The 25,347-nt window shown below is 35.5% G+C and overlaps 1 protein-coding gene across 2 annotated transcripts in view; it reads left to right on the plus strand.

The window, feature by feature from the left end:
* Positions 1-25,347, plus strand: part of LOC125242074 (translation initiation factor IF-2-like) — a 93,557-nt gene that overhangs the window by 11,618 nt on the left and 56,592 nt on the right. For both annotated transcript variants that reach the window (XM_048150776.1, XM_048150777.1), the window contains exon 4: positions 318-459. In XM_048150776.1, coding sequence (XP_048006733.1) covers positions 318-459 — 142 coding nt within the window. The remainder of the gene's footprint in view (positions 1-317; positions 460-25,347) is intronic.

The raw sequence follows: 25,347 nt of genomic DNA on the forward strand, positions 1-25,347 counted from the left end.
TATGACTATACAAATAACTTATGATGTATGGAGTTACAACTCTTCCCTTACGTATTCCTGTATGCTTTCCATCCAGTTTCCAACGGAGGTTGTATAGGTGTTAGAGTATACATGCGCGGATCCAGGGGGGGGGGTCATGGGGGTCATGACCCCCCCCCCCCTGGAGCCTAGGTTGGCCATACAAATAGACCACGTGACCCCCCCCCCCCTCTGGGGCCTGGGCCTTACCACGTGACCCCCCCCTGGGCACGAAGCTGGATCCGCGCTTTTGTATAGTAGTCATATTACCATTTATAAGCATTTCCCTCATATTGCAGTGGTGAGGAACCAGCAAACACTACATCGGAGACCTCTTCAGAGAAGAAGGAAGGCTCCCCTCCCGCCGAGCGCCGCAGGCCGCCGCGCAAGTCAGAGGTCATTGACCGCTGGGCGCACGACAAATTCAACGAGAACGAACAGGTGACTCGACCTTATTGCGAGCATCTTCACTCACCAATGGCTGACTGGCTATTCAGTCACGTGAAATTTAGTGATTAGATTCATCATCCTCCTTGCGTTATCTCGGCATTCGCCACGGCTCATGGAAGCCTATGGTCTGTTTTGACAGCAAAATCCCACGATTTTGCGTAGGCTCTAGTTTTTACGAAAGCGACTGCCATCTGACCTTTTAGCTGAAGGGTAAGAAGCCTTATTGAGATTAGCCCGGTTTCCTCAAGATCTCCTTCATCGAAAAGCGGCTGGCAAATATTAAATAACATTTCGCATATAAGTTCCGAAAAACTCATTGGTATAGTCACCGGCATAAATATGAGATGATTTCTATACCTCACATTAACGTCTTGTTTGAAATGTCATACGAAATTGTCAAATGATATAAAGCGACAAGGTACAGAAATCATCGCTTATTTATGCCGGTGACTTTACGAGCCGGGGTTCGAACCCACGACCTCCAAATTGAAAATTGCAAGCTCTTACCGCTACGCCACCAGAACTTCCGCTTTTCATGTGGCAACTATTGAGTCACTTGTATGAGAAAAGTAGGTGTTGCTATAATAAAAAAAAATGTCTAATGCGCTGGTAGCCTAGCGGTAGGTGCGTGCGACTTTCGTTCCGGAGGTCGCGGGTTCGAACCCCGGCTCGCACCAATGAGTTTTTCGTAACTTATGTGCAAAATGCCATTTGATATTTGCAAGTTGCTTTTCGGTGAAGGACAACATCGTGAAAAAACCGGACTAATTCCAATAAGGCCTAGTTACCCTTCGGGTTGGAAGGTCAGATGGCAGTCGCTTTCATAAAACTAGTGCCTACGCCACATCTTGGGATTAGTTGTCAAAGCGGACCCCAGGCTCTCATGAGCCGTGGCAAATGCCGGGATCAGGGATCGGAACCCGTTCCCAAATACCATTTGATATCGTTCTTAAACCGTTACCTATAAATTTTGTTCAATGGGAACAAAATAATTTCGGTTACGGTTCTTATATCGTTCCCTAAACGAACGGTTCATTATAAATTTTGTTCAGTGGGAACAAAATAATTTCGGTTTCGGTTCTTATTTCGTTCCCTCAAAGAACAGTTCCTTACAGTAACGTTTAAATGAACGAACAGAATTTTAGCGTTCCTAAAACCAATATTATTTCGTTCCGAGCCGCGCGGGAGTAGGTATAGCGACTGTAGCGAGCGCCAGAGCCGAACGTTTTCGCCGACGCACGAGCCGCCTTTCGCTGTCTCTTTTTCACACGAAGTTCATGTATATTTCTGTTTCGGTTAGCCGGCCGGCCGCGGCCGGCAATGAAGGTGAAGGTAGGTTGTTTGTTTTGTTTACTTCATTTACTTGAGTTGCAACTTTCGGCGTATAAACAGCGAACATGCAGTGATAGTGTATGCTTGATATTGAAACTATTAGGATAGGAAGAAACAGCATAGAATATACACCATGTATAAAGGCGGCAAATTTTAAAATTGTAGGGCTCACCGGCCAATTGTCTTCATAAAACCTGTCTACTTAAAGTTTCACGTTAACGGAATCATTAAAGGATTAAGACGATACAGGAGGCAAGCACGAATTCAGATTTTTAGGTCTTTATCGCCGTCGCGTTGACGGGGGCGGAACCCACAGAGAGGCCCTGTATAGTAAAGTTGTGTGTGCGCGTGGCGCACGCACACAGACGCGTACGCCGGCGGCGCAAGTACTCGCGCTCGAGCCGACCGGCGCCCGCAATCGCTCTCTATAGTCTCTATCTATATTTTTCTAGTTTTGGACTTCTGATTTGCGTATAGTTTTGGACTCCGTGAAGTATACTCGTACTGATTTGAATAGAATGCAAATTTGTCATATTTTAGGTATTCTAAATATTATTCCTTACCTTATACATAATGTAATTATCTTAAAAGGAATCATGATACCGAAATAAAGTTATTCGGTATGTAAAAAACTAAAGCCTTTTCGATGTCAAAAAGAAAGTTTAAAATAATTTTGTGATAAAGTAAATATTTTCTGAAAGGATTGGGTTATACCTAGGGATTGCAATAATATAAAATCCGGATTTTCGGATTATTTTTAGGGCAAAATCCGAACTCCGGATTAAATCCGGATTTTTTTAGTAACTAAAGCCTGACAAGTTTTTATTTGACCCTGGAAGAGTGTCGCTACAAATCGTTTTCATATGGCAATAATGTGCCGACGTCATGTATAATCGGGACAGCGAGTACTGGGTTTCGTTTCGCGTTAATATTTGTAGAAAATTAAAGCATGGTTTTAGAGAATGACAATTTAATAAGCTAGGTTTGAAGACTTGCTACTTCCACACAGCCTAAAATTCAAGCTTGTGCCTGTATCGAAGTCGTCGATGTTTATTTTCTTCTTACGTGGGACCTTGTTTTGTACTGGTGGCGATGATGAAACGGCCTCCTTATTTCTTTAAATATTTTTCACGGCAGAGCTAAATACAGACACCATAAATAAGAACAAAAAATATATTAAGCTAAATCGAAACCAACTAATCATTGCATGAGAACATTATTAGGGTGCCCGCCCCCCTACACGTAAAGTGGGGAGAGATTTTTTTTTCATTTCAACCCTGACGTGTGATATACCTATTGTTGGATAGGTATTAAAAAATGAATAGGGGTTTACTACTAACATTTTTTGATATTGTTAATTTTTTCGGAAATAATCGCTCGGAAATGTATGGGACATTTCAGAGGTAAACTTTTGTATGGGCTTTGTCAGTCCCGGTATTTATCGTCCTTGATATTAGGCAAGTCAATGTGCACCTCTAACGACTCTTACGCAGTTAGTCATAGGGCTTACGGAAAAAAACTGCATTTTATGCAGAAAGCAAGCCACTTTGCACAGTGATACTAGGGATCAATACAAATGATTTCATCCGAGGAAACACGATTTTCATCCACTAGAATTCAAGATGGCGGACATTTTCCAAAATGGCGGCCGCATATTTTTAAAAATTTATAAAATCATAACGGCTGCATCGATTTTAATGGTTGGGGTCTATCAGTTCGTATTGAAGCGTTTATTAATATAAAAAATTAAAGTCATAAAAAAAATTAAGATGGCGGCCGAGTAATAGGAAAAATATGAAACTTTCAAACTTTTTTTTTCATTCTCGTGAAATTTACCAATAAATTTTCTATGATATGGCCACATTTGTATGTATTTATATTAAACTTGATAATATTGTCTACATAATAAAATAAAAATCATGAAAATCCATTGAGTAGTTTTTGAACTATACCCATTTCAAATGGAGCGCGCGGATGTGAAAGACGTTTTTGCACGAGATGTAAAAAAATTTGGAATCATAACGGCTGCACCGATTTCAATGGTTGTGGTGGCTCTCAGTTTGTATTAAAACATTTATTTATACAAAAATTAAAATCATTTTAAAAATTAAAGATGGCGGCCGAATGATAAGAAAAATATGAAATTTTCAATTTTTTTTTATTCTCACGAAATTTACAAATAGTTTTTCTACGATATGGTCACATTTTTATTTATTGAAATAAAATCTGATAATATCATCTGCAAAATAAAACAAAAAACATTAAAATCCGTTCAGTAGTTTTTGAACTATACGCATAGCAAATGAAGCGCGCGGGTTTGAAAGACGTCTTTGCACTTGATGTGATGCATCGTGTCGTTTGGTACCGCTATACACACAAGACTGATTATTTATTTTGGTCACAACTTACTACATTACTATTCAGAATCAATGTTTTTAGTATTTATATACATTATTAGTTTTTTATTCCGAGTTTAGGTATATTTAGATAACCCCCGTAAACTTTGATGGTCATAATTTTTATTTGAATACGTAAAAGAACTTAAATGCACATAACATAACATTTGTTTTAATAGCAATTGTCCTTTCCGAGGACTCCAGAGATAATTTTCGACAACTTCTGCAGGGGGCTACAGAAATATCTATGTATAAAATATTTATTTTCTTTTCTCGTCTACTTAGTCTACGTTTCGAGATGGTCTGCTTGTTATACGACAAGGAGCGTATGTTTTTGTAGTGCTGACGATGTTGGAGGGATGCTGGTTATTAATTTTGGTTGGAAACAGTTCCTTGCGCACCAAGTTCACCGATAAATGTTGAGTCTGCGGATCAACTTTTCAAGCTTGGCCATAATTCCTCCAGGAATAATGGCCAAGTTCAGTATGACAACATTGACAACCAACAAGGCTTTTTCCAGAAACTGTAGCCTGTTGATAGTGTTGATGTTATTAGTGTGGTGAATTTCTTTTCTAAACGATTTACTTCCTCAGAGAACATTTGTTCTGCTATTTCAGGGTAAACCATAGGAACGTAGCCGGAAGAAGCTGATAGCCTCATTGTACCTCGCGCAAAAGATATGGCGGAACAGGGACTCACGCGTATCATCAGATCTTTCGATACAGATGTCTTGGTATTTAAATAAAAACTACTGGAGCCTGAAGTACGGGTGAAGGATAGACGTAAAGTCAGTGGCCAGATTCGGGTTTGGACCTAGCTTAGAGCCTCGAAAGGTCTTTGCCTCATGAAGAGGCCTTGAGTGAGTTCAGGGTGGTAACGGATACTAGTGTCCCATGCCCTTTGTTGAGTTTATCTCGCAGTTTGTAGCCGTGGAGGCTTTCAGGACGTTACGTGCGAGATCGGACGTGATGTAAATGGAGGCAGGAATGTCGGCAAAATGACACTTTACGAGTGCCTAAGCCGCCAAACCATACCGGTAAACAGGCCTGAGTCCATGCTTGCTCACTAAAATATGTGTTAAGAACGGGCCCAATTTGACATTTAAGCATGGGATCTATGGAGCTAATTATATTGGGAAATTTCCAAGTCTTATCTAGTATTTTTTCCTAAATAACCTGCCAAAGTATAAGTTATAAAATAGCTAACACTTTGGATCTTGGAAGACCGACTGCTCTTCGTGGTTTTAACGCCTTTACGTCTGACACCACTTCTTTTTTCAATACAAAAGGAAAAAATCATGTTCTAAAACATTGTTTGCACACCCTGAAGCTATACCAGATTTGATAGTAAAATCGTAGTAACTACAAAGTCTTCCTGGAGGAATAATCGCCACGCTTGAAAAGTTCACCTGAACTTGGTGAGCAAGAAACTATTTACCACGAAAAAATAAATTAGTAGGTAACCAACATCGGCAGCACTTGCGCTCCGTGTCGTATAACCGCCCCATATTCTGGATATTACTTCTGTGCCTATGCCTTCATCCTAGGGTTGGAAGACGTACAATGATAGTTGGGTACTGCAGTGGTCTGAAAACAGGGAGATAAGGTATGAATGGGCATACTTGGACAATTGCGGTTGTGAAAAAGGCTGCGAAACAATACGCTGTACGTGTTGTGGGTTTACCCTGGGCAATGCAAATAATGCGATGTAACATTTGCAAAGGCAGCTGCCAAAATAAAAAGTGTTTTGCAAAAATGATATTATAAATTATTATTTATTCATTATTTCCTTGTATTTTGATATTATTTTGTATCTTTTATCTTTCAGTACAACCTAGACGAGAAGCAAAAAATAAGTTTCGTATTTATATATGTTTCCGTTGTTGTACAGAAGTTGTCGGAGATCTAGCCTTGAAAAGGAGAAGTGATACAAATGTTATGCGTATACCTATTTAAGTTCTTTTACGTATTAAAATAAAAATTATGACTATCAAAGTTTACGGGGGTTATCTATATATACCTAAACCCGGAATAAAAATCAATCTTGCGTGTATAGCGGTACCAAACGACACGATGCATCACATCAAGTGCAAAGATGTCTTTCAAACCCGCGCGCTTCATTTGCAATGCGTATGTTCAAAAACTACTGAAGGGATTTTAATGTTTTTTTGTTTTATTTTGCAGATGATGTTATCAGATTTTATTTCAATAAATAAAAATGTGACCATATCGTAGAAAAACTATTTGTAAATTGCGTGAGAATAAAAAAAAATTGAAAATTTCATATTTTTCTTATTATTCGGCCGCCATCTTTAATTTTTTTAATGATTTTAATTTTTATATGAATAAATGTTTTAATACAAACTGATAGCCACCCCAACCATTAAAATCGGTGCAGCCATTATGATTCCAAAATTTTTTACATCACGTCCAAAAACGTCTTTCAAATCCGCGCGCTCCATTTGAAATGTGTATAGTTCAAAAACTACTTAAGAGCGCTATGACAAAAAAAGGCGATATATTGTAAAATGCACAATATTTATCGACAAAATTGTACACTTTACTCATACTAAAAGACAGTGAAAGTACTTGTTTCAGTTAGAACATCTTATTAACTGTCGGTTAAATAAAAAACATATGAAAAAAAAAGCTTTTTCAATTAGTAATGATTGTTTTTCTGATGCTCGTTTAGGAAAAACCGCGTGAAGCACAGAATTCGGAGCTCTTATTATGTACAATTTGATAAGATCACTCTCATAAATGAGGTAAATTTAAGTTCCAAATATCTTGTACTTAAGGCCCATTAAACAATATTTATCATTTAATCCTTTGAAATTGAGAAATTGAAAGTAAAACGAACTCGATTTTGTCTTGAAAATACATCGAAACAAGTGATCATTTCTCCGAAAATCTACATGTTATCGAAGTTATTTTAGTATATAAATAATCTGCACAATGTGCTTAAACTGCTGTTATCCATTTGTCGTTATAATATTTTATCATGATTTTTTGCCAATTTTTTGAAAACTAGCCTTCCTGTCGCTATTTTACCGGCGACGGACGCCTGCGATTTCAGTGCCGCGCCGGAGCTCGAGCAAGTAAGACGTATGTCGCTTTGGTCTCCGAGTTTTCATCGCAAACGTCGAGAATATTTATTGTTGTGTGGGTCGGACGCCTTGTTTCTACACGGGCTATCCTCGCATTGTGTGTGTGTAAACAGCGACCAACGAATTTGATCCTAGACCCGTAAATATTTGCTTTTGTAATACTTTGTTATGTTTGAATGTTAAAGTATTACAACGTTGTGATGATAAAAATGTGAAAATTACAATACGGTCAAGATGATAAGACACATCAAGATGGTACTCGGGATCTGATGATGGAGCCAGAAGGTGGTCACCAGTACCAGTGAACCATGTAAGTAAACGACTTCGTGTTTAGGCTCGTTGGGTTCGTCTCAACAAGACCTTTGACAAGAGGTGGTACTCAGGGTCTGATGATGGAGCCAGATGGTGGTCACCAGTACCAATGAACCATATAACTAAACCCAGAGATGGGGAAATCGTAATCGATTCCGGATTACACGATTACTTGATTTTACTTTGAAATCTGACACTACTGGGTGTCAGATTACTTGTAATGTAATCAAGTCAAACGGTAAATTACCATTACATGTAAAGGAATCACTAATCATCTATACAATCATTACTATTACCAATAATTCGGAATCATAGTCGATTCAAAATAACTGAAATTATTGACTTGATTACTTTCAGATTACGAATATGTAGTACCTCAGATGACTGTCACTTTGACACAAAAGTCATCATGGGTGTCGTAAAATAGGTTTTAGGGGTGCTGATTCCAAAATTAATGACCAATGTGGAATCTGACATTGCTGACTGTCACTTTGACACAAAAGTCGTCATGGGTGTCGTAAAATATGTTTTAGGGGGTGCTGATTCCAAAATTAATGACCAATGTTCAATCTGACATTGCTGACTGTCACTCTGACACAAAAGTCGTCATGGGTGTCGTAAAATAGGTTTTAAGGGGTGCTGATTCCAAAATTAATGACCAATTTGGAATCTGACATTGCTGACTGTCACTTTGACACAAAAGTCGTCATGGGTGTCGTAAAATAGGTTTTAGGGGGTGCTGATTCCAAAATTAATGACCAATGTTCAATCTGACATTGCTGACTGTCACTCTGACACAAAAGTCGTCATGGGTGTCGTAAAATAGGTTTTAGGGGGTGCTGATTCCAAAATTAATGACCAATGTTCAATCTGACATTTCTGACTGTCACTTTGACACAAAAGTCGTCATGGGTGTCGTAAAATAGGTTTTAGGGGTGCTGATTCCAAAATTAGTGACCAATGTGGAATCTGACATTGCTGACTGTCACTTTGACACAAAAGTCGTCATGGGTGTCGTAAAATAGGTTTTAGGGGGTGCTGATTCCAAAATTAATGACCACATCTGACATTGCTGACTGTCACTTTGACACAAAAGTCGTCATGGGTGTCGTAAAATAGGTTTTAGGAAGTGCTGATTCCAAAATTAATGACCAATGTTCAATCTGACATTGCTGACTGTCACTCTGACACAAAAGTCGTCATGGGTGTCGTAAAATAGGTTTTAGGGGGTGCTGATTCCAAAATTAATGACCAATTTGAAATCTGACATTGCTGACTGTCACTTTGACACAAAAGTCGTCATGGGTGTCGTAAAATAGGTTTTAGGGGGTGCTGATTCCAAAATTAATGACCAATGTTCAATCTGACATTGCTGACTGTCACTCTGACACAAAAGTCGTCATGGGTGTCGTAAAATAGGTTTTAGGGGGTGCTGATTCCAAAATTAATGACCAATGTTCAATCTGACATTTCTGACTGTCACTTTGACACAAAAGTCGTCATGGGTGTCGTAAAATAGGTTTTAGGGGGTGCTGATTCCAAAATTAGTGACCAATTTGGAATCTGATATTGCTGACTGTCACTTTGACACAAAAGTCGTCATGGGTGTCGTCAAATAGGTATCCGGAGGTGTTTGAAAACTAATGACCAATTTGGAATCTGACACTGTTGACTGTCACTTTGACACAAAAGTGATCATGGGTGTCTTCAAATAGGTTTTCATGGGTACTGATCTCAATATTAATGATCAATTTGGAATCTGACATTGCTGACTGTCACTTTGACATAAAAGTCGTTATGGGTGTCGTCAAATAGGTTTCCAGGGGTACTGTGCAATGTCAGGTTCCAAATCGGTCATTACTTTTTAAATCATTTCATTAATTTTGGAATCAGTACCCCCTAAAAACTATTTGACTACACCCATGATTCCTTTTGTGTCAAAATGACAATTAGCACTGTGAGATTCCAAAATAGTCGTTAATTTTGGAATCAGCACCCCCGGAAACCTTTTTGACGACACCCATGACGACTTTTGTGTCAAAGTGACAGTCAGCAATGTCAAGATTCCAAATCGGTCATTAATTTTCAAATCAGCACCTCCGGAAACCTATTTGACGACACCCATGATGACTTTTGTGTCAAAGTGACAGTCAGCAATGTTAGATTCCACATTGGTCATTATTTTTGGAATCAGCACCCCTAAAACCTATTTTACGACACCCATGATGACTTTTGTGTCAAAGTGGCAGTCAGCAATGTTAGATTCCACATTGGTCATTATTTTTGGAATCAGCACCCCTAAAACCAATTTTACGACACCCATGACGACTTTTGTGTCAAAGTGACAGTCAGCAATGTCAGATTCCACATTGTTCATTAATTTTGGAATCAGCACCCCCGCAAACCTATTTGACGACACCCATGACGACTTTTGTGTCAAAGTGACAGTCAGCAATGTCAGATTCCACATTGGTCATTAATTTTGGAATCAGCACCCCCTAAAACCAATTTTACGACACCCATGACGACTTTTGTGTCAAAATGACAGTCAGCAATGTCAGATTCCACATTGTTCATTAATTTTGGAATCAGCACCCCCGCAAACCTATTTGACGACACCCATGACGACTTTTGTGTCAAAGTGACAGTCAGCAATGTCAGATTCCACATTGGTCATTAATTTTGGAATCAGCACCCCCTAAAACCTATTTTACGACACCCATGATGACTTTTGTGTCAAAGTGACAGTCAGCAATGTCAGATTCCAAATCGGTCATTAATTTTTAAATCAGCACACACAAAAGCAAATATTTGGGATGGGATCTACTTTTATAATTATTACTTTAATTTTTTAAATAAATTTTAACATAATTGATATTATTTCGCGCTATATTCTCGTATTATATAATAATATAATATATAATATATTTATTTGCTATAAATGTAGTACAATAAGATGTTACAATGGTTATATGAGCGTACATTTAGACTTCAAAAAGTCATGCAAATTAATTCCTTACTAGCTAATTTATCTTAAGTTACTTATAACAATAATTTTATTATTCAATTCTTAACGATAATTATATGTCAAACAAGGGGAGAAATAGAAAACAGTAAGCTAGGCCCACCATAATTAAATTACATAACAATTTACATTATTTGGTATCTCAAATATTGTTTAGCAACTTAGGTTCAACATGAGAAAAAAAAAAAATTAAAATTCATAAAGATACGTCTATTATAAAAGGAGATTAAACATTAAAATAAGAAAAGAGCAATATTTGAGTAAATTAGAAGGTATAAAGAATGTCACAGTTTTTAGATGTCAGTAGGTACAACAATTCAGACCAATTAATTTAAAACAATAAGTACCTAAATAGTTAATAGTTAAGTTTCAGTAATCAGTCTGTACGTTATTGCAATTTAAGAAGTCATCTAAACTGTAGTAACTCTGCTGACTTAGGTATATGTATAATTTATTTTTAAATCTATTAAGGGGTAATTCTTTCATATCTTCAGGCAGTTTATTAAATATTTTAATGCACATTGTGTAACAGCAGCTATTTTTCATTTTAGTGTTTATTTTTGGTAGGACTAGCTTGTTTGGAAATCTTGTGTTAAAGTGTGTTATTTCCCCTTTTTTTTTGAACATGTTAGGGTGCATTTTTACAAAGACACACACTTCATATATATACAGGGCATGTACTGTTAACAACTTTAGATCCACAAATAGGTTTTTGCAAGACGTCCGTCGCGAGGTGTTGCAGATTGCCCTTATACACTTCTTTTGGGCAATAAGGGTACGATTTATATGAGGTGAATTGCCATAGAGCAGTAATCCGTATCTTAAGTTAGATGCCACAAATCCGTGATATGCTTTCATGACTGTGTTTTTATCAGCAGTTTTTGACAGGCGCATTAAAACATAGGCATATCTACTAATATTGGTACAAACTTTATCGACATGCATGCTCCACGTGCATCTATCATCCAGAACAATACCTAAGAACTTGGTGTTATCACACTCTGCTAAGGTTTTGCCATTATGTGTTAAAGTAAGTGGTTCTTTTTTACCCCATTGATTAGTGAATTGGATAAATTTAGTTTTTTCGACATTCACTTGTAAGTGGTTGTCTTTTAACCAATTCATTATAGTAATGATGGCTTCATTAATGACATGGTTGTAATGTTGGGTAGAAGTATCAGATATGACAATGGATATGTCGTCTGCAAATAGTGTACAGTCGTGGTCAGTAGCAGAGGGCAGGTCATTGATATATAATAGAAATAATAAGGGTCCTAAGATAGTTCCTTGGGGAACTCCTACTTTATTATTTTTTATGTCAGACCTGTACTGATTTTGAACATTATCAGTGTCCAGATCTGTTGCCTCCACAGTTTGACGCCGATTGCTTAAATAACTCTCAAGCCATGAGTAAACTAAGCCTCTCATGCCATATTTCTCACATTTGTGCAATAGAAGTTTATGAGATACGTGGTCGAACGCCTTACTCATGTCAAAAAATACTGCGACTGTATTTTGCCCTTTGTCTATCTGGTCCGCTATTTTATTAATTATATTGAAAGTGGCCAATGTTGTGGACTTTCCTTTTTGAAAGCCATATTGCTGGTCACAAATTATGTTACATTTGTTTATGAAGCTCATTAATCTAGTAAACATAGCTCTCTCTATTATTTTTGCAAATATAGGTATAAGTGTAATTGGCCTATAGTTACCAGGACTTATTTTGTCCCCAGCTTTATAAATAGGTTTAACAACAGAAACTTTCAGCACTTCCGGAAAAATGCCCTGCTCAAACATTAGATTGATTAAATGAGAAAATATTGGGGCAATGATACCAGCAGTTGACTTAACTATTTTGGTTGCAATCTCATCGTAACCCACAGATTGAGTGTTTTTGAGTGTTCTTATAATTTTGGCTACTTCTGTCGAATCAGCGGGAGAGAGAAACATATTTGAACTGTTCGGTTTTAGGTCATGATTATAGTGTCTTAAGTTTATGTCGGCGTTGTAACTATTAATAACTATTATCTAAAGTATTTCATTTTTATAGTTATATTAATAAAGTAATCATTGAAGGCGTTGGCAATGTCTTTTGGCTTATTTATTATCTTATCATTGTAACTAATTTCTTTAACTGATCTAGGTTTTAAAGTGTCACTCTGTTTCATATCTGTTTTGATTACGTCCCAACAAGCCTTTGAAATATTCTTGGCATTATTTATATAATTTCTATTTGAGATTTGCTTGGATGTATGTATACATTTTTTAAGTATTTTATTATATCTATTATATTTTACTCTATCTTCCGGTGTTTTATTCTTATAATATAGGTACCTCAAGTGTCGCTTAGTTTTTAATGCGTTTCTCAGACCTTTCGTGATCCACTTTGTATTTTTATTCGATTTGTTGACTCTGACTCTAGATTTTGGAAAGCACAGGTTATATAATAATTTGTACATCTCGTAAAAATTGTTAAAAGCTATATTCGCATTAGGTTCATCGTAAACATTACTCCATGAAAGATTCATTAGGCAGTCATAAAACTTTTGAATATTTTCATGGCTGAAGTCTCTTTTCATTACGTAGACATAACTAGGAGGATGAGGCTTTCCAAGGTTTGGTATACTAAGTAGCTGCCCTGTGTTATGATCCGAAAGACTCAGGGGAAGCACTTCACCTACGGCTTCTGGGATGTTAGATATGATATGATCTATACACGTATGTAACCTAGTTGGTGTAGTAATATGTGCTTTGAAGTTAAAATTTTCTAAGATGTTTTTAAACTCTTTTAGTGGTTTAGTCGGCTTTAGGAAATTTATGTTAAAATCGCCTGTTATTACAACTTTTTTATTAGACTTTTTGACTAAAAACTCAAGTAGGTTCTCAAGGTTGTTTAGAAATATATCTATATTTGAACTAGGAGTTCTATAAATGCAAATAATCATACAGTTAAGCTCTTCAATTTCACAGCCACAAGCCTCAAAATGCTGTTCCAATACATATTCTTTTAGAAAATTAAGTGGTTTACTCTCCAGATAGTCTCTTATCAGTATACATGTTCCGCCTCTTTTTTGAGTCTCGAAAAGCAAGCTGCCAGTTTAAAACCACTGACATTGATGTTTAATTCGTTACCTTGTTGAACAAATGTTTCGGATAGGCATATAACGTCTAAATATTTGCCCTGGTTTACTTGTAAATCATTTAAAGTTACTTCAAATATGTCTTTTTTACTTAACAATCCGGCTATGTTTTGGTGTAGAATTAAGAAAGAGTTAAGCCTATCATTCAATATTTGGACCTTCTTGGTCAAGAAAAAACTGGTTCTCGGTTTGTGTGCCGGTAGTGACTTGGAAGGTATTTTTATTATCATTATTACAAGGTGTCATGTCATGTGGAATAATTTTAGCAGTCTTTGTCAAAGCGTAGTCAGAATATTTGTGATGTTGATTGTACTGATCTATATCTAGGATGCACTCATTTAAGTCCTTGAATATTGTTTTTAAGGCTACATTGTTTATAAGGCCAGATGATTTTCTGAACATTTGGCTGGTATAGTCTATTTTTTTATTTGAATCAAACATATAGGCGTATTCGTTTCTACAGATGTCATGATACAACATATTGTTAAACTTTTCTACCCGCTGGTTGAACAGTATGCCAAATTCATGTAATTTAAAGTTCGGCAAGCAAATAATCTTATTTGTGTGTCTAATATTTTCTAATTTTGACCTTATAAAGCTAACAGCTTTATTATAGTCTATAGTAGATTCGAAATCAGCTGCACCAATGAATATTATGCAATAATCTTCCATTGTGAAGTCTTCTGTTTTTCTGTCAATATCTTTCAGTAGTTCCTGTATCCCTGCTTTAGACTTAATATAATGACAGATATTATTGGCTTCAAACGTATCCTGGGCAGTTGTTAATATCTTGTTAGTGTTGTCGCTACTAATTATGCAAAATTTCCTTCTTAATATGTCTTGGTTTATTATGTCCTCATTTATTGGAGTCTTATCTCTATTTATACATTCTTGACCCGTATTGTCTTTATCTGTTAAAATATTTTCTTCCGATTGTGAACATGCTTCTTTGTTGTCTTTCAGATCTGTTTCATTTTCCTCTGCTTTACTTTTATTATCTTCGTTGTTAGTTCTTTGACAATCTGAAGTGGAAGCGGGTTGTTTATCGAAAGTTACTGGTGGTTCATTTTGTGATACACATACTGGTGACTGGATTAAAGGAGTATCGTCATCGCTATCTATATCTTCAGTGCGTCTTTTCCTTAGTACATCGTTTTTTAAGGGGGTTAGCTTTTTCAAGGATCCTTTGTCCGTTAGTAGCATTTTGTAAATATCTCTCTTTTTTTGCTGTTCTTCAAGTTTCTTCTCTAAATCGACGATTGTAATATTTAACCGATCTATCTCTTCGTGTGCACTCGCTAATTGGACTGATAGCGTATTTACTTGCGTTTTTAATTCATCAATTAATAAAGGGTTTTCCATTGATGAGATATTTGGTAGGCTCTGAGTACTAAGGTTTAAGTCGCTATCTGCAGTTAATTCTGCCTCTGAGTCTGAATCGGTCAGAGTGTCAGTCAAAGATTGTTGCTTTGGTGTTGTACTATTATTCAAAGTTTCATTTAAGTCTAGGCAAACTTTTTGCGGGCATTTCTTGCATTTAAACTTTTTTTTATCTTCAGCGGTCATCGAATAAAATCGCTTCGGTCCATCAATGCAGTTTGGGTGGTAATGTGATACGCAAACTGTGCAAATTAAGAAATTCCTGCTTGTAATATCTTTTGTGCATTTTGTGCAGATGTGTGCCATTCTTATTTGTTGCAAAAATAGTCACGGAGAAAAAATAACGCCTTAGTCGCCGTTGATAACGTTATGATACCGTTGATAACGTTATGAGGCAAATGATTGCGGTTTCCGAACGAATGCAGCTGTCACGGATGACACTTGTGACTTGACAGTTCTATCAGAGCAGCTGATCATGTACCGTGTTTTAGCACTTGTTGTCTTAATTAATTAGTCTGTTATTTCAAAATGTGTGCATGTGTGCGTGTTTTTTCAATAGATTTCGCATTTTATAAACTTGATAAATATGATTGGTGGCTCACCCGGATGTCGAGGTGTTATGAATTGGTGTTTTGGCTTCTACGTCTGTGTGTTCCAGTATCGTTAGCACAGTTAAGTCTTGGTTTTCTATTTTTTATCGCAATTATTATATGGGAGAGCTATAACAGGATGTTTACCAGCTCATTGACAGCTGTGCGACATATTTTCGTACAAAATAATGTTTATTAGAAACCAAAAGTTTATATCGAGATAGTAGATTGTGGTTGTTATCAAAATTCCATAGAAAGGATCAAGATTGTTTTGTCCATTATTGTAGTGCGAGCGAGTGATAAGACGTGCTAGAAAGGGTCGGCATATTGGGCTCGCGCGGCGGGTAAAATACCTAATTTCGCCCGACGCCGAAATGTTATAACGCTCTTAACGGATTTTCATGATTTTTATTTTATTATATAGATAATATTATCAGGTTTAATTTAAATACATACAAATGTGGCCATATCATAGAAAATGTATTGGTAAATTTCACGAGAATGAAAAAAAAAAGTTTTAAATTTTCATATTTTTCTTATTATTCGGCCGCCATCTTAACATTTTTTATAATTTTAATTTTTTATATTAATAACCGCTTCAATACAAACTGATAGACACCCCAACCATCAAAATAGGTGCAGGTACGCGCAGGCGTAACCAGCTGGTCGTGCCAGCGTGCCGCCTCGCAAAAACTAGAAAGTCTGTGCATGTAATGGGTATCAGACTTTACAATGTACTGCATGATGACATAAAGCAAGCTTCTAGCGATGCAATATTTGTCCGCAAACTAAAATCCATCCTACTCGAAATGGCTTGCTATTAGTGATGGGTAGGACATCAATTTCAAATGAGTTTGTATGAGTACCTCATTTCCAAAAATGAGGTGTTACAATGTCTTACTTCAAATGAGGTGAGGTACTGATCTGTATATATATATAATTTCTAGCATCGGCTGTTTGACAAAATCCATCGGCAACAAAAAACAGTATGTGTAGTTGTGTACTAGGTAAATATCCTTTATACATACTAAATTTCATTAGTCATAATGAGTACTTGAACATTTAACAAGAGAAAATAGATAAAATTAAAAAATATTTCAAGGACTGTCATAGAGGCCTGCATAACAACTTAATTTGATGTTTTTATGGAACTGGGTCTAATTTTGCCATTGAATAATATTATTTACAGTTTGTTCCATTTAAATTACTGCTACAAATTACAGTGGTTTCATATTATTAACAGCTTTTTAATAACATACTTTGATTAACATAGTTACCATAAAACTGCATGTTTTAAAACAAACTAAAGTTCGTATTGTTTTATAATTAGTACCACTTTTACATAAAAATAACAAACCTACCACTCCATGTGTTTTAAAAGCAATATGATAGTAATTAAAAACACCATCAACATTCGCGACGCCGGTAAGTCTTTTCAGTTCAGTTTCACTATTTTTTTGCACACAAATGACACTAAGGCAGAATCACAGGTATATTTGATTGTGTAAAAGTTGTCACCATTATTACATTTTGGCTCATTTATTAGTATTATCACCACAGATGTCATATATACCATAGATCAAGCAAACGTACCTACTTAGCGTGTCAAATGAACTCAGTGAAATCCACTGAGTTGTCCGTCTTTAATCGCAGCTTGCAGCTTTCGGGCGTCAATTTTTGTAAGTTGAAGTCAATCAAAACATAAAAAATGCCTCGTTACGTGATATTCAATTGCAACAACACAAAAATTATGAACAATCAAGAGCCTGAGACATATTTAAAATTACAGGCAAGAAACAACTTCAGTACAAAATTTGACACGCTCGGCCCCTATACAAATAGATGAACTTGTTTTTTCTATATAAATAAAGTTCTGTGATTATCACTGTAGGACAAAACTAAACTTTATGCAAATATTGCTAATGCAACTAAGTACGTACAAACTAACTTTTCTTCTGTAAACTGTCATTACTGTCAACGTCAACCGCCTGTGAATTACGTTTCGTGTCGGATTTATTTATCATTCTATTGAATTAAGAAATGAATTATTCTTTCTATTACTGATTAAATACTTAATTAAACTACCATGCTTCACATAATTTATATTATATTTCGGTCAGTAATCTTGTAATTGTTTTTAAGCAAGCTTCGTAAACGCATCTTCTCAGTGGTTGGCCCTCTGTGTTGGTATGCTTGGTATTCCGAATATTCAAAACACTTGAGTTACCATTTCAACGTCCAGTCTAAGAGAGCTCCCTGATTACACATAACAATAGCCATACAAACTCTATTGCTGCGGTAGATCACGTTATACTGGTCAATGTGTTAGCACAATAATAGCTATCAAAAAATTCAAAAATGAAGACCTGCCGCGAAAAACAACATTTTGCATCTCAGCTGCATTTATTCATGACTTCACAAATGCGACAGGGACAAAAGATGTGGTTCACGCGAAATCGTCTGATTTTTCGCGCGATTTTTGCGAGCAAGTTAACTATCCTGGGATCAAAAAGGCGTAAAATGTATGAAAACTTGCGGCGCATAAGATTGTTTTCTTTCGAGTCATGTGTAACGTATTTTTGGTGAGACAAATTTGAAGCCCGCGTGTGTCTGTCTCACTCCCTCTTATGGTAAACGTAACTATCTGTTTCACTTTGAAAGGATTTTTGAAGTGTTGTTGTCACAGTGCCTCTTCTGTCTTTCCGGTACAAAGCGATTTCCGGTACAAACGAGTCAAACGATACATTTTATTTTATCGGTGGACCTTTTGTCCCGGCCATAAGGTCTGTAGTTCGAAAACTGAACGTGTGGTTGATCACTTCATTTGAGGTGTCGACTCTCGCGACGGAGTTTGAGGGCCGCGTCTGCCGCGAGGCGCGCGAGTGGATGATGAGTTTTTGACGTTTTGTGACATTTGAAGTATACTGTTGCGAGCGAGTATTTGAGGGCCGCGAGGCGCGCGTGTGGATGATGAGTTTTGACGTTTTTGTGACATTTGAAGTACGTGAATGCTTTGTGAGGCGTGAGGTGTTTGTGTTGCGACTGTCACAAGCGAGTAAAATGAGGTGCGGTGAGTTGAAGTGTGATGCAATAGATTTTTGCCGTGTGAAGTACTGCGACAAATTAACAATATGAGTGGTACAAATGAGGTGCCTCACGAGTGAGGAACTCAACACTACTTGCTATACTTTGGATGAGTTCCTTGATACCTACGGGTCATTGACTGGATCGTGTCGTGTACCTACTAATGTAATATGTGTGTCTGCATTACTTAGAATACCCAATGTGAAATGTGATTTTTTTTTCTAAATAATCATTGTATGTAAATAATTGACGTGTAAATGTGAATATTTTACCAATAAACATCTATATCTATATCTATCTAGCCGTTATGATTCTATAAATTTTTAAAAATATGCGGCCGCCATTTTGGAAAATGTCCGCCATCTTGAATTCTAGTGGATGAAAATCGTGTTTCCTCGGACGAAATCATTTGTATTGGTCCCTGGTATCACTGTGCAAAGTGGCTTGCTTTCTGCATAAAGTGCAGCTTTTGACCATAATTTCGCCGTAAGCCCTATGACTAAGTGGCCATTGAGGCCAATCAATTAAAGGTGAGGAAACAGTCTCAGCTGTTGCCATTAGATTTGGTGAAAATAACATTGATCGCGTTGGATATGGTAAGTATGGTTAAGAAACTAAAGCCTGACCAGAAATATAAATAACTATTGTCAGGCAGGAGTGCGCTGTTATTCTGATGTATGGAGTGACAGTTCAGTATAGTATGATGACTATGAAGAAAATAGTTTTAATGAAATTCCGCTACATGGCGCGTAGTCATATATTTCTGGTCATGCTTTACATGTGTATAAAATAAAACAAAACTTATGAATCTTATGATATAATCTTTCCAGTAATTGCCTATGGGAAAATAACATTGTAGTTACCACTGGTAACAACTTAGTGGTAACTCTGACTAGTGGAATAACCCTTATTTTATAACGATATTTCACTAACGAATGTACCAAAATATGATTGACTTTTACACTGAAGCTATAATTATGATAGAGTACACATAATCTTGATACACATTTAATAATATTTTTCTATTTTATTTTCGAGATCTTCTAAACAAGCCCGTAAATTCTCTTCGGGAACTTGTTCTAACTTTTTCTTATAACGACTGCAACTATATTACGCTTGCATGAACAAGGGCACATCGCGTCCGGTTCCGGTTCACTATAAATGGATTGCATGGGTTGTGCTCTCTCAAGGACTGCATCTTGGTCCTTAAAAACATTTAAAAACATATCACTATTACAAATTCACACAGATTAAGTAACACACATATTTATACAAATTAGTGCAGATTATATTTTATACAGCTTTCTCACACTATAAGCACTTACATCCAACTCAAGGTCATCAGAATCGCTTGGATATGGGGTAGTTTTTCTCTATATATATTTTTTTGAAGGCTAGATCTTCATCATCTATGTCAAAGCTTTTATCTGCAATAAAAATATCTTATTTATTTTGCATAATGTACTTACATTTCTAGAAAATTATTACAATAAGTTACAAGCTTTTGAGAATTGGGCCCTTGGTGTATCTACATGGAATACACAACTGTAGTTGGCGAGTGTATTAGTGTCTACACTGTCTACAGACGACCAAACCGACCAAGGTCCAACAAGTACGGGATTGTAAGAGCGGGAGAGCTACGTCAACCGGGGTGGCTTTAGGAAAATTTGGGGTTACTTTGATGGTATTTGAACGGCTTTAAAATTAACATCATTCATTATTTACTGAAACTGTTCATGTAATTAGTAGATAGATAATAGATCAATAAATATTCTTGTAAATCTACCATAGAAAATCGCGAATTTACTTACAGTATGACTTTAAAACTAAATTTTCAAAGTCACCCCTGCGTTTTAAAGCCACCCCGGTTGACCGTATAAGGCTTCTCATTTTTTTACAAATAACTGCGTCCCTAATTGACATATGTCGGTACGGTCGCCTGTAAGTACCTACTTTAGGAGTGACACCGAATAGGGCTTGTATTGTAATCCGGATATATCCGCTGATTTTGAAATTCGGATAATTTGCACGTTAAAATCCGGATAAAACGAATAATTCGAATATTGTGAATGACAGAAATACCATTGCAATTTTTAAGAAGCTCATTTGGAAAACAAATTTTAAAGTAAAATTAACACATTTACGATATTAAAGCGATTTATATCAAAAATTACTCCTTGAGTGGCACTACTACCTTATTTAATAATAGTAATCAGTAATCAGTAATCAGTAATTTATTGCAAATTCATAGGTACATAAAGTTATTACAGTATTTATTTTGTGAACATCTATGAACCCTGTAAGGGCACTGCAAATTTGTATCCTTATTGCTAGCTTACTATCTAAATTCTAATTAGTAAACTTATTAGTCTTATTACTAGATATATCTTTATTTATAACTATATAAGTTACAGTAATATTTATGAGATCTCTTTTAAATTTAATGTAGTTTAACTTTCAAAAAACTCTTGCATATTATAAAAGGTGTTTTCTAATAAATATTTAGTTAGTTTTTTGGTGAATACTTTGTCCAATTTTTCATTTTTTATTTCTATGGGAAGTTTATTGTAGATCTTAATGCACATAATATATGGACTGGAGCTATGGATGTTTAAATTTGAAAATGGGACGGGAATATTATTTCTAGGGCGTAGATGTGAGATGCTCGGATCTTTTGGTACTGGAAACAAATTATTATTTTTCCTTTTAAATTTACATATTTCGAGTATGTATAGAGAGGTCAGTGTTAGTATGTTAAGTTTGAGGAAATGGGGTCTGCAGCTATCTGTTTGTTTTAAATTGGTTAGGATTTTTATGCATCTCTTTTGTAAGATAAAAAGATCGTGAATGCTTGTGCTGTTGCCCCACAAAACTATGCCGTATCGGAGCCAGGAGTGCGCAAAAGCATAGTATGCAGATAAAGCAGTTTTAAAATCTGCATGTTTTTTTACTTCTCTCAGAGCGTATGTAAAAGAGGACAGTTTAGATGTAATCTTTTGGATATGGAGTTTCCAGTTTACGTTTGTGTCTATTTCAAGGCCCAGCAGATAAGAGGAATTTACACAGTACAGGATTTGATTATTGTATTCATAGTTGATGGTTAAGCTACGTTTTTGGTGCGGCTTAAATTGCATAATTTTTGTTTTTCCTATGTTTAATTCAAGGTTATGGAAATTTAACCAATCAACGACTTTAATGAGGGTGTCGTCCAAAAGCGTCTCTAAATTTTTTTCATGTGCAGAGTATGGAAAAACTATGGAAATGTCATCTGCGAATAGGATACTGCTATGGTTTATTACTTTGGGAAGATCGTTGATGTAAATTAGGAATAAGAGGCACCCGAGCACACTGCCTTGTGGGATAGATCCTGACATAATTACGGGTTTTGATTTTACTTGCTCTATCATCTTATTTTTTTGATTATGATATTCTATTTGGACGTGTTGTTTGCGTTTTGATAAATATGATTTAAACCATGTATGAGCTATACCCCTTACTCCTATATTGTACAGTTTGTCTAAAAGAATCTTATAATTTACTTTGTCGTAGGCTTTGCTTAAGTCTAATAAGATCCCGATTGCGTAGTTTTTATTGTCTATGATGTTGAGTATTTCTTGGATATATTTATATAGAGCTAAAGTGGTAGATCTGTTCTTACGGAATCCATTTTGATTTTCATTTAAAATGTTGAATTTCTCGCAGAACGAGTAAAGCCTATGTGACATTGTTGTCTCTAGCACTTTAGCAAAAGTCGGTAATAGGGCTATTGGTCGATAATGGGAAGGATTGCTGGTGTCTCCTTTTTTGTGGATAGGTTTTATGACGGATATTTTAAGAAGGTCTGGTACAATACCTGTACTTATGGATTGGTTTATAATGTAAGTTAAAGGGATGGTCAGCTCTTTTGCGCATTGTTTGATAAGGCTCGGTGGCAGTTCATCATAACCATAGCTATTTTTATTTTTTAAGTTAAATAATATTTTATATATTTCACTTTCGCTAACGGGGCGTATGTAAAATGAATTTGTAGTTGAATTAATTGGAGGGTAACTGTGAGATGTTTGGATTTGATTGTAAGGCTGGGAGGGTAGTTGATTACTCTGAGATGCAAAATAGTTATTAAATGAATTTGCGACAGTTTTTGGATCATCAGTGAGTTTACTTGAAACCGTTAGTGATAGGTTTTCATATTTTTTGATTGGTAATTTATTCGTGTTTTCTTTTATAACTTGCCACATGCCTTTTATTTTGTTTTCAGAGTTTGATATTTTCTTTATGTTTTGGAGTTTCTTTGAGATAGTCATACTAGTTATGAAAAGAAAGCTGCACTTTTGGATGGAAGCAAGTCGCTTTGCATGGTGATAGTAGATATCATAGTAAACGATTTTTTCCGAGGATATCGAAATTTCATCCCTTGAGAAGCCGAGCGTAGCGAGGTGTTTTATGAAAATGAAAAAAATTCTATCTTTTTATTGTATCGTCCGATTTTGACAAAACGTATCTCAAATGAAAGGTATTAATTTGTGTAATTAAAAAAAAATACAAAGAAAAAAAAATTAAAATAAAAGTAAGAAAAAAATAAAAAAAGTAAATTTCCGTCTCGCACTGAATAACTTCAAAGAATGACAGACAAAATGTACAATGTCGATAATACAAGTTTTTTTTTAATCGAAGACAGATACATTTTTAGTTGAAAACTGAAGACCGCATCGAAATCAGATCAGCATTTTTTAAGATACAAGTTGCCAAAGTTGGGAAAGATCGCTTTATATGGCCACTTTGAAATTCCTTTGCCAGAAAGTCAGAAATAATATGTTTTTCGGACACAGAAAAATACATAGTAACAGTACACATCAAAATAAAATTAAAAATTCCGAGGATATTATAATTTCATCCCTTAGAACGACGAGCGTAGCGAGGTCGGTTACGAAAACCGAAAAAAAAAATCTCATTTTTTTGTACGTCGTCCGATTTTGACAAAACATGTTTCATTTGAAAGGTATTACTTTATGTAACTTAAAAAAAATATTGAAAAAATTGGAAAAAAAATGTAAGATTTAAAAAAAAAACCTTAATTTTCGTATCACACTGAATAACCGCAAAAAACGGTAGACACGGTGTATAATTTCGATATATGATTTTTTAAATTAAAGACAAATAAATGTATGATTATAAACTAAAAACCGAATCGAAATCGAATCAGTAGTTTTTAAGATGCAATTTGTCAAAGTTGGCTTAGTTTGTTTATATGGTCGCTTATAAATTCCTTAGCCAGAAAGTCAGAAACATTATATTTTTCTCACAGTTAAAAGTATGCATAGGTAATAGACATCATAATAAACAATTTTTTACGAGGATATAAAAAATTCATCCCTTGGAAAGCCGAGCGTAGCGATGTCTGTTACGAAAAAAAAAAAAAGGCAGTTTTTTTTATTGGATCGTCTTTGTAAGGGTTTCTAAGGAATGAAATTTTTATATCCTTGTAAAAAAATGTTTATAATGATGTCTATTACCTATGCATACTTTTAACTGTAAGAAAAATATAATGTTTCTGACTTTCTGGCTAAGGAATTTATATTACTCGTATAACTATTATAAGCGACCATATAAACAAACTAAGCCAACTTTGACAACTTGCATCTTAAAAACTACTGATTCGATTTCGATTCGGTTTTTAGTTTATAATCATGCATTTATTTGTCTTTAATTTAAAAAAATCATATATCGAAATTATACACCGTGTCTACCGTTTTTTGCGGTTATTCAGTGTGATACGAAAATTAAGGTTTTTTTTTTTAATCTTACATTTTTTTCCAATTTTTTTCAATATTTTTTTAAGTTACATAAAGTAATACCTTTCAAATGAAACATGTTTTGTCAAAATCGGACGACGTACAAAAAAATGAGATTTTTTTTTCGGTTTTCGTAACCGACCTCGCTACGCTCGTCGTTCTAAGGGATGAAATTATAATATCCTCGGAATTTTTAATTTTAGTTTGATGTGTACTGTTACTATGTATTTTTCTGTGTCAGAAAAACATGTTATTTCTGACTTTCTGGCAAAGGAATTTCAAAGTGGCCATATAAAACGATCTTTCCCAACTTTGGCAACTTGTATCTTAAAAAATGCTGATCTGATTTCGATGCGGTCTTCAGTTTCAACTAAAAATTTATCTGTCTTCGATTAAAAAAAACTTGTATATCGACATTGTACATTTTGTCTGTCATTCTTTGAAGTTATTCAGTGCGAGACGGAAATTTACTTTTTTTTTTTTTTTTTTACTTTTCTTTTAAATTTTTTTTCTTTGTATTTTTTTTAAATTACACAAATTAATACCTTTCATTTGAGATACGTTTTGTCAAAATCGGACGATACAATAAAAAGATAGAATTTTTTTCATTTTCATAAAACACCTCGCTACGCTCGGCTTCCTAAGAGATGAAATTTCGATATCCTCGGAAAAAATCGTTTACTATAATGTCTACTATCACCATGCAAAGCGGCTTGCTTCCA

This window comes from Leguminivora glycinivorella, unplaced genomic scaffold, assembly GCF_023078275.1.
Source record: "Leguminivora glycinivorella isolate SPB_JAAS2020 unplaced genomic scaffold, LegGlyc_1.1 Scaffold6, whole genome shotgun sequence".
Classification (NCBI taxonomy): domain Eukaryota; kingdom Metazoa; phylum Arthropoda; class Insecta; order Lepidoptera; family Tortricidae; genus Leguminivora; species Leguminivora glycinivorella.